Source organism: Corvus cornix, chromosome 26, assembly GCF_000738735.6.
Source record: "Corvus cornix cornix isolate S_Up_H32 chromosome 26, ASM73873v5, whole genome shotgun sequence".
NCBI classification, from domain to species: domain Eukaryota; kingdom Metazoa; phylum Chordata; class Aves; order Passeriformes; family Corvidae; genus Corvus; species Corvus cornix.
The window spans coordinates 5,530,251-5,547,621 of NC_046354.1; the positions used below are offsets into that span (position 1 = coordinate 5,530,251).

The following is a 17,371-nucleotide window of genomic DNA, read 5'->3' on the forward strand; positions in this document are numbered from 1 at the left end:
AAACTAGTTCTGTCTGTGCCAAGAATTCTTGCTTCAGTTCTGTGAAAGTTTTGTTAAATGCCTGTGGTCACTGTGGCTCGCAGGAAGTTCTTGGTGTATCCCATATTGCTGCCCTATGCCCAGAAATTAATTGGACTTGGAAGTTGCTAGAGATGCTGGGGTTGTTTTGGTGAATAGTTCCCCAGTCCTACATCACTGCCTGTTCTAGAAATTACCTCTGGAATTACTTCTTGTGCTACTTTACTTCTGGGCGTGTGGTACCTGCATTGCCCGAGGTGTGGGGTGCCAAGGGAATGGCCAGAGCTTGCTCCCGAGGGGCACACGGGATACTGGAGGTGGTTCTCACTCTTGGTCTGGCACTTGTCTTCTGGTGCTGTAGCTCCCTGCAGTACCTCAAAGGAGGCTGGAGCTGGGGGAATCAGAGGTTTCTCCCAGGCAACAAAGGACAGGATGAGAGGAAACTGCCTCAAGTTGCGCCTGGGGAGGTTCAGGTTGGCTATTGGGGAAAATTCCTTCACTGAAAGGAGTGGTCAGGCCCTGGCACAGCCTGCCCAGGGTAGAGTCGCCATCCCTGGAGGGATTTAAAAGGTATGGGGATGTGACACTTGGGGACATGGTTTAGTGGTGGCTTTGACAATGCTGGGTTAATGACTGAAATTGATCTTGGAGATCTTTTTTCAATGTTAATAACTCTATGATTTTATGATTTCAGAATTATTTCCGTTTCCTGCTGTGAATGCAAAGTGTGAGAGTGGGAGGCTGCTTATATTGTCGGCACTCTTGTTTTGTTCTGTTTTCTTTTTAAAGGGTCATTTGGCAAGTGTATTCTTGCTTCCCAGCCCCTAAATGTGTTCTTAGTTTTGTCTGGATAATCAATGAGTAAGTGTAGCACAAATGTTGGACCGATAGTGCAGGTCACTGAGCTGTCTGAGCATTAAATTCATTTGTACAAGCTGTGTCTTGGGTGCATCCAGCATTTCCTCATTTCCAACCCGGCAGGTCGGGGGCCGTGTGCCCGTGCTGGACACGCTGGCGGAGCTCGTCACGAGAGGCCGGTCCATCCCAGTGCACCTGGATTACCTGCCCAGGCTGGAGGCCCTGGTGGCCGAAGTGCAGGCGTGGAAGGAGTGTGCAGCAAACACATTCCTGTGCGAGAACTCCCCGTATTCCCTCCTGGAGGTAGGAGGCGTGGATTGGGGATCGGTCACGGCGCAGGCACACGGACTCAGTGTGCGCCCAGGAAGGAGCAGTAAATATTCAGTAGATTGGCAGAACTGCTTTAGGATTACATGAACTATTGTAATAACAACTTTTGTTAGTGACCTATACTTTTAATAATAATTTTAAACTTTTTAAATGCTTAAGATTTAGCTATTTTTTCCCTTAATCAGTGGCTAGTGAGAGCAGGCAGTGCCAGTGTCTAACATTTTCCATACGAATATGGGAATAGTGACAAATCTGCGGCACTGGATTAACTCCAGTGCATCAGGCCAAGCTGCAGGTGAGCAGGTTCCTACCTGCTCCATCCTCCTCAGGTTCAGGTGTGCCAGGGGCGAGGCTGGGGCTGTGTGTGCTGCCCTCTGGAGCTGTGGCTGTAGCCGTGTCACACCTGCAGTCCTTGAGCAATGTACACTCTGCCCTGCACTGAGGCCCTCTGAGCCCTCTCCTGCTGGGACAGACAGGAATGTAAGGCAGCCCCCGGAATCTCTGCTCTTTTCCAGGGTTTGCAGTTTCAGTCCTGTGGAGGTTGTCTCTCTGTACCAGCAGTCTGGGTGAAACGCAAGGGTTGTTCGGGTCTGGCCATTTCACAAAATTGAAGTTCCAGCCTTCCAGCTCTCCCTGCCTTCCAGATAACCTCATCCTAATCCCTCAGATCTTTGATGGAATAACTGCAGGAACCCTAGTTCTCATCAGTTGCCTGTGGCTGCATCCAGGCAGGAAGGTGCATTAAGAACAGTGCAGGTGTAACACTGCTGCAGGTGGGACACTGCTGTTCTGTCCCTCAGGTATTGTGTCCCTGGTGTGACATCGGAATGCTCAGTCTGAAGAGGAAGCAGAAGAAGCTGAAGGAGCCAGTGCCAAGTGGCAAGAAGAAAAGCACTAAGCTGGAGACGCTGAGCGACCTGGAGCGAGCGCTCTCCGAGAGCAAGGACACTGCGTCCGCGGTATGTGGTCAGATCTTTCCTAACTGGAATTTCTTCTGAGTTCCTTGAATCCTTGTTTCTGTTTGCCTCCTGTGCAGGAGTGTGGCTTCCACCCTGTTCTTGCTGTGCTGCTCTGCAGAAGGACTTCTGGGACTGCACTTTTCTGTGTTCGCTTCAGACTTCCTAAAATTGCTTTCAGTGGAAACAGCATGTGTTGTTTTGTGCATGAAGCAGCCTCACAGTTTGCCAGGCAGTGCCTGTAGCTGAACAAAGCACAGAAAAACAAAAAATGGAGACCTGTTTTCCCTTACCATACCTAAACCTTATTAAAAATGGGATAGGGTTTGCCCAAGTCTGATCCTTTCAAAGAACACAATAATCCAGCACCATTTGTAATTGAAACAAGCACTCTAAATAATTAAAGAAAACCTCATGCTTTGTGGAGTCACTAAAACACTGCTCTGGGTGGAGCAGACTCAGTTGCTGGTGGGGAAGGGCTTCATTCCAGCAGACCTGGTGCAGAGCCTCCACCTTGGCCAGGTAATGATGGCCTATGGTGGCTAATGAGATGCAGTAGGGGCTCGCTGGATGGGCCTTCAGTGTCATTAATTGTGGGACATCTAAGTTTTAACCTATGGCAATTACTTGAAGCTTGTACATTCAGTGCTTTGGTGTTGGCCTCTCTTGTTTGGACCCCAGAGCCGGAGCAGTGTCCCTGTCGTGTCCCTGTGGCACTGTGGGGACGGGCTGGGCCCTGGGTCACACCCAGCCCTCTGTGACTCCAGCACCCCTGGCTAAGGAGACCCAGGGGCTGCACCCAGGAAAGGGAAGTCATTCAGTGTGGCAGGGTTTGTTTCTGTCACACAAGGGGAACCAGAACCTTCCCACAGTGAGTCTTGGACACTGCCAGCCCAGCTCAGCACCTGTGCGCACGTCGGAATGTGCTGTGCCCCAGTCCCATGTCTGCCCAGGATGGACAGAGCTGTCTCATTTTTCGAGAGCTGATTTTAGTCCAGGAATTATGCTTGAAAGCCATGATGTGGGAAATAACCACTTTGTATGTATTTATAAACTCTCTTGGTATGTTTACGTACATTATAAAATGCGTAGAATTAATTAGTTGCAGCTGGTTTGAACAGCCTTTATGCAACTGGAATGTATTGCTGTCTTTATAGGAGCTAATGCTAAAGATTCCTGAAAAAAGGATCAGGAGCATCTGCAGAGAGGGCAAACAGCACATCCAGGGTACACGTGAACTTTGCCTGCTGTTCACAATCCCCAGAGCAAGTTCATAGGTCAGGGTGTGGCCCTGAGCACTGGGCAAGTGTGTACAAGGTGGGGGTCAGAGGTACATTCACATTTGTGAAAATGGCCCAGGAAGCTTTTCTGAGTATCCAGAGTCAGACTGTTAAGAGACATATTCCCAGAGCAGTGTCTGCAATCCAGACTTGCACTTCAGGATCTGAGCTGCTTAAAGGCAGACTGTATTTTTGTAGTACAGAACACAAAAGCTCGGAACACAGAGGGGGTTAGGAGCTATTATTTTACAAAGAGATAAGCTTTTTATCTCAGGGCCTCATGAGAAAATGGAAGGGAACTGAAGTCACACCACTGCACATCCCCTACTGCTGCTCCTCCAATCCTGATTGCTTCCCTTCCATCCCCACCACTTCACATCCCCATCCCTGCTTCATTCCAACATTTAAAGCCCTGAAGGCTGGCGTGTCTGAAGTGTGACAGAGCAGAGGGCACCCTGTTTGTAACAAACAGTGTTCCCTTGGAGATGCCATCCTTTGACTCCCTTTCAGATGGCCACGCTGGGAGAAGCCCGGCTGAGGGAGATGGAGGCGCTGCGTGCCCTGCGAGCAGCCAACGAGGTGAAGGTGTTGTCGAGCGAGGAGGACGCCGAGCTCAAAGTGTGTCTGTGCCAGAAGGAGCCGGCTGCTCCCATGATCCAGTGTGAGCTCTGCAGGGGCTTCTTCCACACCGGCTGCGTGCCGGTGCCCGGCGCTGCGCCGGGACTGCGCGTGTGGCTGTGCCCGCACTGCCACCGCTCCGAGAAGCCGCCTCTGGAGAAGATCCTGCCGCTGCTGGCGTCCCTGCAGCGCATCCGCGTGCGGCTGCCCGAGGGGGATGCCCTGCGCTACATGATCGAGAGAACTGTGAACTGGCAGCACAGAGCACAACAAATGTTGTATTCAGGGAATCTAAAACGCATCCAGGACAAAGTTGGCTCAGGATTACTGTACAGCAGGTGGCAAGCCTCGGCGGGCCAGCTGCCAGAGACAAACAAGGTGAGGCGGGGCCGAGGCTGGGCTTCCTGGCACGGGGAGCGCAGGGTCGGCGAGGACAGGGGCTAGCACTGCTCCGGGTTTGGGTCCGCTGTAACTCCCTACAAATCCCGTCAACACAGAGGGTTTGTTCCTGCTTTGGAGCTCTCAGGAGCTGGGTCCTGCTGTGCCCCTCAGCCAGGATGTGTGTGTGCCCCAGCAGCAGCTTCGTGTTCCCTTCTGCTGGAGTCCAGGAACAATTCCTCCCAAAGAGTCTGTTTTCCTCTCTCCTCTTCCAGCTCCTGTGTTCTGCTGTGACACCACTAATGACAGAGCTGCTGAGTTATTGTTTCTGGAGTGCTCACTATTCAGTTGGTCTTTATATTCTGCTCCTACAAGTATTCAAATAGGGGTTTAAGTGTTGAGAATTAACTGACAGAGGCACAAACTGTCCTGTGCATTACCGGCTTGGCTCTCAGACAAGGTTGTTTGCAGCAAAGTGTCTTCATCCTTTGCTGCTTCTCCTCACTTCCACTAGACCTCCCAGGCTGAATATTCTGCTCATATTGCTGGGTTTAGCCACATCAGCTGTTTCAGGTGGGGTAGTGAGGGAGTTTGTCTTTTTTCAGTGAAGATCTTTCAGCAAAGAGCACAAAGAAGGACAGGAGTTAAACAATTTTCCTGAGATAACAAATGCAGAAGAATACCAGAAATCAAAGCTCTGTGTTGTATAAAGAACATGAAACACCCGAAAATGGAGTATACTTTATTTACATTTTGAAGCACCTTAGTTTTGCTAGTCTAGTCTGGTTACAGTTAGGTTGTGTTTCTGTTTTCACATTCACTTATGTTAAAACATAAACCATGCCACACGTGCCTGATGGGGTGTTGCAGCTGCTTCTCATTCACCCAGCTGTGCCAATGGCTTGTGGTGACCAAATTTTTCAAGCAGGAAAGTCAGGATACAGAAATGAAAATATGTTTAGGTATTTAAGAGAATTTTTCTGGTTATTTAGGTCTGAAAGTATCCTTTTGCTAGATCAGCTAGTGTAGCTGAAAAGAACTGGCCAAGATTTTGGAAATATAAGTTGATGGTTGGCCCAGAAATTGAAACAGTGAGTTTAGTTTTATTAGCATGACGATACTAGCTCAGCGTGGAGCTGTGAGGTTTCTCCCACCCAGAGCAGTGTAACCATTTTTGAGGGGTCTGGACCTTAAGTCAGTAAACCTTCCAAATCAGGGTGTATCTGGCTGAGCTAGTCCAGGTCCCTGTGACTGCATTTCCCAAATCAGGGGTCCCTGGGAAGCTCGGTGGAAGAGGATCTGACCGTGTGCCTCTGCCTGGGTCCCTCAGTGTGCCTGAGCCGGGGACCCTTCTGAGCCAGGCCCCAGCGTACCTCAGCACAGGTGTGAGCTGAAACTTCTGTCTCCATGCATTTGAGGTGGTTTTCTGGTGAAGCCAGTGTCTCACCATGGCTGTCCTGTCCTGTCCCAGTTCTGTTTTCCCTGTCATCTGGGCTAATTCAACACTCACTTCCCCACAAGAAGCTCTTCCAATAACCACTGGAGTTGGGCTGCTTGACACTGGCCAAAGTGAGGAATGTGGGTGAGTTTGAAAAATTCCCTTGAGAGCAGCAGTGGGAATTGAGGAGAGCCATATTCTGCAAGGGGTCCAGGCACTTGGGTTAGTGAGGCAGAGGGTGTTGTGGAAGGCTCCTGGTGAGATGCCTCTGGCAGTGTCAGGAGGTGCAGGCTTTGCTGTCGGCGTGTCTGTGCCCAGGCAGGGCAGGGCTGCAGTTTTTGGACCAGAGCAGTGAGATACAAGATTCCAGTAGCTGTAAGAGAAACAAGTATTGATCCTATCACAGTTATTCCACACTTCAAACTCCACATTGAGTGAAACTGTCTGCATTTTGTTTTCTAGGTGTCACAGACAATTGGAGCAATGTCATTCTCCATGCCTCATGACTGGGATAACAGAACTGTCTATTTGCATTCTCCATTCTCTACAGGACAGCACTGCATCCCACTTCATGGTATGTAATCTTCACTTTGCTTTGTGGGGTTTCTCCCTGCTCCCTCCTTTTTTTTCCCTGTGTTTGGGGGAGGAGGGAGGGTGTCCTGGTCACCAGGAGATGGCTGAGCAGGCTTGTGACTGTTGGTTTCTCCATCTCCTCAGCAGTTTTGGAGCTCAGTGTCCAGCTTTGGCAGAGGGGTGCGTTGCTTAAGGGTAGAAATTTCCCATATGTAGTGAAAAGGTGTGGCACAATGGGAAAAGAGGAATCAGGAGAGCTGGCCCCTTCCCACAGGAACAGCTGCCCCAGGCTGTGCCCCAGCCGAGCTGCAGAAGGGGGAAGGAAAGGGGAGAGGCCACGGGAAGTGTAGGAGGTGGATGGGAACAGCAGGGATGTGGTGCTGGAGGCCATGGGGTACTTAATCCACAGGACACAAGTCCATGTGAGCTTTGCTGCAGCACAACTGTCCAGCTGTCAAAGACTGGGGCTGCCCCAGCCCTGTGGGGCTCTGCTCTGCCGGGGTCACTCAGCACAGGCTCTGGACCATCCTCACCTCAGACTCAGTGGGTTGGACTAACAGACAAGCTGTGAATCGCATCATTTTATGACTGTGACAGAAGTTATTTACTATTTCTTCCCTCCTGATGCATAATGCTCCAGGGACACAAGTCTAGACTTACCTTCATGTCTGTGCAGCTCGGTCTGTACTGGTGTTAGAAAAGCCATTTCAATGGAATGTTACAGTTCACATCAAACAAGGCAGTTCTTTGTGTCACCAGGTTTATTTTTCATATTTGAGTTATTCTGAATTAATAAGCTGTTCTTTATACAAAGATTTTGGCCTCCCCAGCTGGGACTGTTTCAGAGCCCCACATGAGCTTTGGAGCCAGTAGCAGCCGGGGGTAGTGACAATAGAGCAGGACCTTGTCACCAGGCTCATCCTCTCCGCCTCCCATCCTCTCCTCTCATGGCTTCCTGTACAGATCTCACTCAGTTTGTTCATCTTACCCCCCACTCATTAGGTAGTGAGGGGATTGTCACACTCCTGTGGCTCCTGAAGCAGGAGAAGTTGCCAGGAATGATGGCAATGCCTTATCCTCGAACCAGCAGGGAATGGGAGCATGGCAGGGTGCTGAGCCACAGTGCAAGCCTTCATCTTTCCTTTTAACCCTGCTGTTAAAAACGAGCAGTCAAGAGGGAGCAGATAAGAACTAACTCATACAGTTGCAGATTTAAAGTCTTTCACCATTTTTTACTGTGCTACCAGCGATTTTTCATTATCTGTGCAGTTCTTGTTGGTGCTGGCACTGAAAAATTCCTGCTGTGTCTCCTTGTCTTTCACACTAGTCATTAGCACCGAGCTGGACGAGCTGATGATGGAAGCCCAGCTGCTGCAGGTTTCTCTGCCCGAGATCCAGGAGCTGTACCAGACCCTGTTCACAAAGCAGAGCCCTACCCTGCAGCCAGAGCAGAAGTCACCCAGCACAGCCACAAATGAGAAGGCAAGTGTCCAACAGCAGCACTGAGCTGGGGCACCCTGGGAAAGGGCTCTGCCTCAGCCCATGGGCTTTACAGGGGTTTGTGTGTGTGCCTGCACTTCCATTAAAATACATTTTCCATGTTCAAAGGAGTCAAGAAGTTGATAAGAAATTAGTTACAGATTATTGAATACAGTATGTGGCCTAATACATTTTTGAAATTTAGGTATGTGTTTATGGTCAGTCTCTGTACTTTAAATCATCTGTCCTGATTTCATAGAATTGCAGAATCCAGACTGGTTTGGGTTGGAAGCTCATTTTGTTCCACCCCTTGCCATGGGCAGGGATACCTTTCACTAGCCCAGGTTGTTCCAAGTCCCATCCTGGCCTTGAACACTTGACTCTTGACCTGTGTTGAGGCTTTCCTAGGGAGCTGCTGTGGAAGCTGTGGGCTCAGAGGCAGGACATGAGGATGGTTTTCTCTCCAAGTTCTGTCCCTGGGGCCTGGCCCTGCCTTTGGCTCCTCTTACACATCTCAGGCTACTGAAAAAGCAGCACTGTCAAAGACTGCAGTTGTACTTAAACCTATGCCTAAAATCAGGGTATGGAATAACAGGATAATGGGTGTTAGCTGCATACTTCCAACCTTGCCAAAATGTCTTTCCCATAGAATGAGTGTTGCCGAGGAAAAAAGGATGGGATTAGTTACATGGAGAGAAAACTGAAGCGGCGTTTTGAGAGAGAGAGCTTCTGTGGTGAGAAGAGAGCAAGAGTAAAAAAGATGAGAACACCCAAAAAGAAGAAACTGAAACTGAGTCACTCAAAGGATCTGTGCAGTAACAAACTGGAGAGAGAGCGGGAGCGCCTCCTGGAGCTGCAGCGTTCCAGCGACAGCCACCTGCTGCCCTCAGACACGTCGTTCTCGGAGCAGGAGGACTCTGAGGATGAGGATGCCATCTGCCCAGCTGTGAACTGCCTCCAGCCCGAGGGGGATGAGGTCAGGAGGGGCAGACCCAGCGTGGCATTCCGAGTGCTGGGATCTGGGACAGGGAGCTGCCCTGGGACTGTTTGACTGCAGAAAAGTTGTTCTTGAGGGGAGTGGGAGGCCCTGGCTAACCCAGGGCCCGTGTCTGTGCAGCTGGGATGGGCAGGACTGACCCCACCTGCCCTGGAGCAGCCGTGTGGCATCAGAACATCTGCACACAATGGGAAGGGGCAGGTGGGGCCATGCAAACACTGTGTCCATCGCTGCTCTTGGGATACAGGTGTGGATGGGCTCTGTGGGTGGGGGCAGTGCCTGGGGCTCTGCTCAGGCCCATCCATGCTGGAAATAGAGAAGAGAGGCGGCTGAGTCTGTGATAGGTGGGAAAGCAGTGGGGAGATAAGGGAGGATGTGCCCTGCCCACAGCCCCAGAGAGCAGGGAGCACAGTGAATGTCCAGCACCAGCCAGCTGTGGAACAGGACGTTTCTCATGTAAATAGACCAGGAGCCCCTGGATGACCCACAAGTGAGGGGGACTTTGCCTGGCCTGGCTCTGACCCCTGTGTCTGCTCTTCACCAGGTCGACTGGGTCCAGTGCGATGGCAGCTGCAACCAGTGGTTCCACCAGGTGTGTGTGGGCATCTCCCCCGAGATGGCGGAGAAGGAGGATTACATCTGCGCCAGCTGCGCCGGCAAGGACGCCCAGTACCGGAAGTAAAACCCCCATAAACCCTTCAGGACTCGAGTAAAGAAGGTTCCCAGTTTTCCAGTTAAGCCACAGGGGCTGGTTTAAGAACCAGATTGCAAATGGTGCTACTTCTATCCTTATGGGATCATTTTCCAGAACTCAAAACAATTTTTGACACTTTTGTATTTTCCCTTGATCTGTTTGTGGTTGTTGAGGTTTGAGATGCTGACTGTTTGCAGGGGTTTCCACCGATTGGGAAGGCATTTGACACATGCACCTTTATTGTACAGCATTCAGTTACCTCTGGGATTTACCGGCGTATTTAATTCAGCTTGGTTTGGGTGCAAAAACAAACAAAAAAAACCCCTGCACCTTGAATTCTCCAATAATCCTCTTTTGAGGAAATCCCTGTTTACTCTGTTAACTCTTTGGAGACTTTAGTTTTTTTCCACTTTGTTTTTCGTAGACTAGGTTTATTTATCTGAGCAATAACTTCTATGTCTGGTTTCAGTGACTGGAATGACAATTGAACAGCGTGTTGCTTCTAGCATTGGTTGATGTACAGACAGCAAATGTTAGATCCTAGTGTCACTGAGGGCCCTGTGATGTAGAAGACAGGAAAAAAAAAAAAATCTGTAAAGTAATTGCCACAGCTGTATTTTGGCTTTCTCCTTTTTTGGGTAGCTTGTATCAAATGTTGCAGTTTATATTGTGGAATAAACCCCTGGTTATGTTATAAAATTAAATGTTGGTGTTTTTAGAGAGTTTGAAATGCTGTTTTATTTCCCTCTGAATCTACGCTGCATTGATGGGTTCTCTTAGCCAAGAAAAATTCACCTTCCAAAGAAGCAATGCAGAAGCTGTGGTGTTTCTCATCTGTTCAGGTTTGGAAGGAGGAGGGAGGTCAAAATGTTACACCAAAAAGAAAAAAAAAAAAAAGCTTTTCCAAGGTTTTTGCAAAGCTTTTCCAAAGCTGAAATTATTTGCAGGTTGAGCGCATGAAGAATTGAAGGTACAATTTGGGGCTTGGCAGGGGCAGCAATGGGGATTCACACGAGAGGCAAAGGTGTGGAGCAGCTTCTCCTGCCAGCCCTGCCCAGCTGCAACAAAGGAGAGACTCTCCCCCACTGCCTGGGCTGGTGGCCACCGTGACCTTCCCTGTGGCCCACCGGGAGCTGGCTCTGCACAGCCCAGGCTGGTGGCCACAGCAAGCTCTGCTCTGCCTGTGGCCGGACTCCCTTCAGCTGCTCCTGCCTGCAGTTAGCCCAGAAGCCTGAGAAATAAGGAGATTTCTGGACTGGGTCCAGTTCTCCCAAAGGCTGTTCAGGGCCTGTAGCTGGGGCACTGCAGGTGTGGCACCACCGTGCTGGGGGAGGAGACTGGACCTGTGAGCAGCAGAGCTTGGGTGTTCAGGCCCACAAGGCACTTCTCACAGGGGGTTGCACCCGAAATCCCTTGGGGAGCAATCACTGCTGCAGAGCACAGCTGGAAATGGCCTGGTGGCAGGGATGTGCCTCCAAGGCCTGCCAGAGGTGGAACTTCTGGAGCCCTGGGGGATGGGAGGGCTGGAGATCTTTGTGTCAGGGAGAGCACTCTCCATATGACAGCTTGTCCTCACCAGAACTGTGGTGGGCTTGGTGTTCCCTCCACTCATCATTCCAGGAGGAAATTGCTGGTAAGTTTTTTCCCTGCTGGTTTTACCCCTTTTCCCATGGGCAGAGCTGCACAGAGTCACTGGGGTAGGGCAGAGCCTTGGAGTATCTGTGGCTGATGGTGATGTGGAGGGTCTGTAGGTGGGATCAGAACTGTGCAGGAATTCGATCCCACAGGGGTTTGGTTTGGTTTTGTTTTTTAAACATTCATTTTTAACTGTTAAGAGAATCTTCAGCCTGGCCCAAATGATCTGTCTGAAAGTGCTGGGGTGGGGGAGAGCCTTGAGCCTGTGTACATGAGTCGTGTCTCTGCTTCTATGGTATAACTGGTCCTTTTTATTTTAGTACCAAAAGGATGCTTTGAGAACTGGGGGTTTTTTTTCTCTTTTTGCTTGGAAGAATCTTTGTGCAATGCTGAGATAACAGTCTGAGCTGGGGAAAAACACCGCTCTGTAATAACTTCCTTTCAGAGGGGACAGACAGACAAACTGGAGCTGGAGCTGGAAATGGAGCTGGCACAGTGTCTGATGCAGCTGAATCATTACAGAAGTTTCTCTGAGTCCCCTTTATTTTTTTCCATTGAAGAAATGGCTGTTTATCAAAAAGTGCCAGAGGAAATGGGATGCAGTTAAGTTCAGCATGGTGATTCTGTACAGGACCAATGGAACATTGGCACTTTGGGGACTCGGGGAGGTCAGAGGAGACCTTTGGGGTCCCAACAACAGCATTTATTATCAGGATTATTGAGTGCAGTAAAATTGGAGTGCAAGTTTTTGGAAATGACCACATTGTTGCTTGAAATTTTTCAAGAAATGGAAATTTTCAAGAACATGGTTGACCTGTGCCTGCAGCCCAGGACTGCTGGAGGATTTCCTGCTGGAGGCTGGAAGAGGTGACAGTGCCTGCCATGCCACAGACCCTGCCCTTGGGTTTCATCCCCATGTTGATACTCAAACTTGATGAAATCAGGGTTTGACTTCTCTTAAACAAAACAAGAGATTTGTTCTCTTTGGGGTGGGCTCTGCTGTGGTGCCCTTTGCACATTCCTCATCCTTGGAGGGTGACGAGGGCAGAACATGCTCAGAGTCTGGGAGGGTGAGGTGCCCCTTTCACCCCTCCTTTTGTGCACCCCAGATTCCCACAGGCTAAGCCAGAACAGGAAAAGGTCTATCTCATCTCATTCTGCTGCTTTTCTTTATTTTATTTATTTTTACAATGTAGCAACCAAGTACATCAAACCTCCCTGGATTGATCAGATCCTAATTTTTTATTTAATAAGAATAGTTTAGGGCCTCTACATTACTTTAATCGTAAAACAGGACAAAAAGGAAATTAAGTTACCCTACCTGTGGATTTGAGGCTGAGAACTCTGATCTAAAGCCTGCCTATACCGTCTGCCAAGGCCCTGAGATTGTACCTGCTGTGCCACCTTTAGTCCGTGGGATGTGCCCTGTGTGTGTTGTACACTGGGAGCATCAGAACAGCCCAGTGTGGTCACACAGCACCAGTAACTCACCCAAAGAAGAGGCAGAGCTTTGGTTCCACCTGTTCAGGTGCTGCAAAGATGCTCCAAGGGCTGGAGCCCCTCTGCTCTGGAGCCAGGCTGGGAGAGCTGGGGGTGTTCACCTGGAGAAGAGAAGGATCCAGGGAGACCTCAGAGCCCCTTCCAGGGCCTAAAGGGGCCCCAAGAGAGCAGGAGAGGGACTGGGGACAAGGGCCTGGAGTGACAGGACAAGGGGGAATGGCTTCCCACTGCCAGAGGGCAGGGATAGATGGGATGTTGAGGAGAGGTTCTTGGCTGTGAGGGTGGTGAGGCCCTGGCACAGGGTGCCCAGAGCAGCTGTGGCTGCCCCTGGATCCCTGGAAGTGTCCAAGGCCAGGTTGGACACGGCTTGGAGCAGCCTGGGATAGTGGAAGGTGTCCCTGCCCATGGCAGGGGGTGGAACAGGACAGACTTTAAGGTCCCTTCCAACCCAAACCAGTCTGGGATTCTGTGATCTGTGAACTTATCCTTTGAATACAGAACATGGAATTCACTCGAACACTCTCCATCATCCAGGCTTTATGAAAGATAAAATCAATGTTGGAGAGTGTTTGTCGGGTGTTTGGGCTGCTCCGGGGTCAGTGCAGCTCAGGGAATTGGGGCTGCCAGCAGGGGTTCGGCTGCCAGGACCCTGCCAGGGCACACAAAACACCAAAGAACTGCAATGATTAATGTTTGGCTGTACGAGATCTGTCTGTAGGGCACAACTACATGTCACACAGGATTCAGGAAGGGACCATTTCCACACAGCAGCATAAGGGGCTGAGACAGCTCTTCTGTGAGTCTAGAAATGAGTGTGCTGTTCTGAGAGAGTGGCTGAAGTACAGCCCTGAAAAATGGCATTATCCTTCATTCAGAAGGGAACAAGTCTCATACTGAGAGCTCTCCTTGAGGATGTGAACACCTCAGTCTGTGAAGGAACAGCTCCTCACTGAGAGCAGCATCAATGGAGATAAAAGTCTATCTGGAAGAGGAGATAAAGCAGCCACAGGAGGAGAATAGAACTGCAGGTTCAGCACTCAACTGCTCTTAGAGACAGACAAGCCTGGGATCAGGGAGTTCCTGCAAAAAGGTCTTGGGTAGAAGGAACAAATATTTTATGACAAAAAGAAAAGCCCGTGTGATCATGTGATAGACTGCCAGGTCCGGAATTCCGCTTGCTGAGAGGAAGGTTTGCTGCAAGGTGGTTGAAAAGAAATAGTGACGTACCCTAAATTCAGAGGTGCAGCTCCTTGTGCACCTCAGTTTTTCAGGTTCTGAAAAACTGCTTACAGTAATGTTTTAAAGGAATTTGGCTGTTTGTTTAATCATAATACTGGGCCAGATTTATATATACATCTGTGTGTGTGTGTGTGTGTGCATGTCCCTTGAAATCTGTGAGAGCTGGGGTTCTAAATGTCTGTAAGTAAAACCAGCAGCCCCCTGTCTACAGCACATCGAATTCACTTGAAAAGTCTCTCCATTATCCAGGCTTTATTGAAGATAAAACCAATATTGGAGAGTGTGGGTCAGGTGTTTGGGCTGCTTTGGTGTCTGTTGGGATTTTGGGTTTTCATGTTTTTGTTGCTGTCTGGAGTTAAATTTTAACCAAGCAGGGGACAGGCTGGACTAACACCTTGTAACTCAGGCTGATCCTTTGCCTGCTCCATGTGCTGCCCTGATATTTCTTGGGGAATTTTTGCTGGTTCCAGCAGTCCTATGCCATCTTCCTGTGGGGTCTTCCTCGGCGTGGGTCTGCAGAGGGAGCTCAGAGCTCGTGTACTTTGCCTGGGAGCTGAAACAGCACAGGGGGAAACAGGGAGTTCATCATAAAATACCCTTGCATGCCAAGAATGTCTTTTGTGGTGAGGGAACTGTCCTCCCTAAAGAAGGTCAGAAGAAGGGATGACAGAACTGGGGTTGGGCTTGGAGGCAGAAGTACAGTGTTTGACCAGCAAGCTCTGAGTGCTGACTTTGCAGGAGGGATCCCTGCAGAAACCTGTGAAGAGCCTGTGCAATGCCCAGACGGGTGGGAATTCAAACCCGGAAAAGCCTGGAAGATTCAAATAAATGGAGTTTCTGCAAATACGGAAGAATGAGTCGGCGCTCTCAGAGTGGTTATGCATCACCTCAGCTAAAAGGATGATGGGCTAGACTGGCATTGCTCTGGGATACCCCTCCTCTCCCTAAACTGCATCCTCTTTTTTTGCAGTGTTTGTAAGGCAGAGGAAAGAGTTCCCATTGAGAACATTTTTGTCCCTTCCTAGCAGATCCTTGTAGAGATGTGTCAGCTCTGACGCTGGCAGCCAGCACTGAGAGCCAGCGATAGCCCGGTGTGATGGAATCGGAGAATCACAGAATCATTAGGGTTGGAAATCCCTCCAAGACCATCGAGTCCAACCATTCCCCCAGCACTGCCACGTTCACCACTAAACCAGGTCCCCATGTGCCACATCCATGCATCTTTTGAACACTTCCACGGATGGTGACTCCACCACTGCCCTGGGTGGCTGTGCCAGGGCCTGACCTCCCTTTTGGGAAGAAATTTTCCCTCATCCAACCTGACCCTCCCCTGGAGCAACTTGAGGCTGTTTCCTCTTGTCCTGTCCCTTGTTTCCTGGGAGAAGAGACCTGGACCTCCTGCCTCACTGCTTTTGGTGCAGCAGGAGCTCTCTTATGTTTTCCACTAAGCCAAAATCCTGGGCCAGTGCAGAGATGACTTATGCGCCTTGGCTTGCAGAAGTTACACTTATATAAATCTGTATTTATTCCTCCAGCAGAAGCAGCATTTTGGATTGGGAAGAACAAGAGAGAAAAATAAAATATTCCCCTTTCAGAGACTTCTCTGTGGCCAGCAATGACAGAGGGATGGGATGAGCTCCCTGGCTGTGCTGCTCAGGGCAGGGCCCAGTCTGGGTCAAGCAGCATAGCTGAAATGTGCCCTTCTCTCACTACAAAAATCCCAACCTGTCGTGGTTGTGCCCATGCCTTTGGTTGGGAATGGCCTCTGCTGCCCAGTCTGTCTGCTCTGCCAGGGAGAACATGGCTTGTCTGGGGTATGGGCAGTGCTGGGCGTGGCCTGAGCCCCTGGTCCCTTTTGTTCAGGGGGAAAGATGGGGCCCATCACCCCTCCTTCTGCAGAAGGAAATCTAACTTGGTGTGTGGGAAGTTTGTGTAACTGAGATGGGGATTGATTGCTTCCACCACAGCTGCCAGGCAGTGTCTCAGGTGAGCACAGAGGAGCTTCCAGAGGCACTTTGTGTCTCCTCTGCTCTCTTTGCTGATGTGAAACTGCCCTTGGAGGAGCTGCCCACACCTGGAGACTAGGCAGGGAAGGTGAGGAGGGGACTCCAGCGGGGCCGGGGGTTGGTGCTGGGAAGGTGGATTCTGCCTCCGTGGGTTCTGTTGCTGATCCAGCCCCTGTGCTGGCAGAGGGGAAGGGCTGGAGCGGGGCGGCCGCAGGGCTGCAGGATGGGGGCAGCAGGACCCTCGCTGTGCCTGCAAACAGTGAACAAAGCTGAACCTAGGCTTGGGTTTGTGTAGAATCTCAAGTTGCTCCTTCTGCCTTTACAGAAAATCTTCAAGTCAGGATGCAAAAGTTGCATGCATGGAATTGCAGAATCCCAGACTGGACTGGGTTGGAAGGGACCTTAAAGCCCATCTTGCTCCACCCTGGGCTGTGGGCAGGGACACCTTCCACTAGCCCAGGTGGCTCCAAGCCCCATCCAACCTGGCCTTGGACATTTATTGTTAGACAGTACAAGAACAAGACTAACCCCCAAATACTCCTGGTGGCAGCACATCAGTTACCAGGTGCTCACTTGATAACCCTCGAGAGCTTTCACGCAGAAGGTGTTGTGGGCAAGGAATGCTGTCCATCACCATGACTGGAATATGGATGGGCTCTCAGTGGAAAGAGGTGTTCCCCCAGGATGGAGGTGGTCTAAGTGTAAAAGTGCATAATGCAGCAGCTCAGGGGTTCTTGAACAGAGAGGGTGATCAAACACTGGAAGGGGCTTGTGTTGGAGTCCCCATCCCTGGAGGTGTCCAAGGGATGACTGGACATGGCACTCAGTGCTCTGGGCTGGTGACAAGGTGGGGACCAGGCCCTGGCTGGACTCGATGATCCTGGGGGGCTTTTCCAATCAGAGTGATTCCGTGATTCTGTGAACGTGGCTGCCAGGCTCACCCCTGGTACTGGACTGTGTCTGTAGACGAATCGCTGTCATACTCCTGGGGACTTAATGACCAAATCATTACTGGATCCAGAAACCTCACGGTGTTTTTCCCACAGTGTGTGGGAACTGCTATCCCCATCCCAAACCACAACTGCATCACAGTTCCCCAGGTGAGAAGCCCACTTTGTATGTGTCAATACTGCTTTTTAACACTTGTAATGCTTTGTAAAATTGCTTCTACTTCCTAAATAAACAGCTGCAGAAAACACAGGTGCGCTCCTCAAGGCTCACACCTGTGTGTTCACCACACCTACGTGTGGGAAAAGGGGTTCTGAGGGACTCAGGGCTATTCCTCCCCATGACCGGTCCCTGCTCTGGGCTCCACTGGACTCTCTGGAGGCTCCACAGGTCCCTGGGCACTGCCTCAGCCCCCCGTAACTGC

General features: G+C 50.3%; 1 protein-coding gene across 1 annotated transcript in view; it reads left to right on the forward strand.

Moving 5' to 3' along the window:
* The window catches only part of KDM5B (lysine demethylase 5B), a 55,732-nt gene extending 45,391 nt beyond the window's left edge, over positions 1-10,341 (forward strand). The window contains exons 21-27 of the mRNA XM_039565231.1: positions 1,000-1,179; positions 2,007-2,165; positions 3,953-4,438; positions 6,339-6,450; positions 7,777-7,931; positions 8,578-8,904; positions 9,470-10,341. Coding sequence (XP_039421165.1) covers positions 1,000-1,179; positions 2,007-2,165; positions 3,953-4,438; positions 6,339-6,450; positions 7,777-7,931; positions 8,578-8,904; positions 9,470-9,607 — 1,557 coding nt within the window. The 3' untranslated portion in view covers positions 9,608-10,341. The remainder of the gene's footprint in view (positions 1-999; positions 1,180-2,006; positions 2,166-3,952; positions 4,439-6,338; positions 6,451-7,776; positions 7,932-8,577; positions 8,905-9,469) is intronic.
* The last annotated feature ends 7,030 nt before the right edge of the window (positions 10,342-17,371 follow it).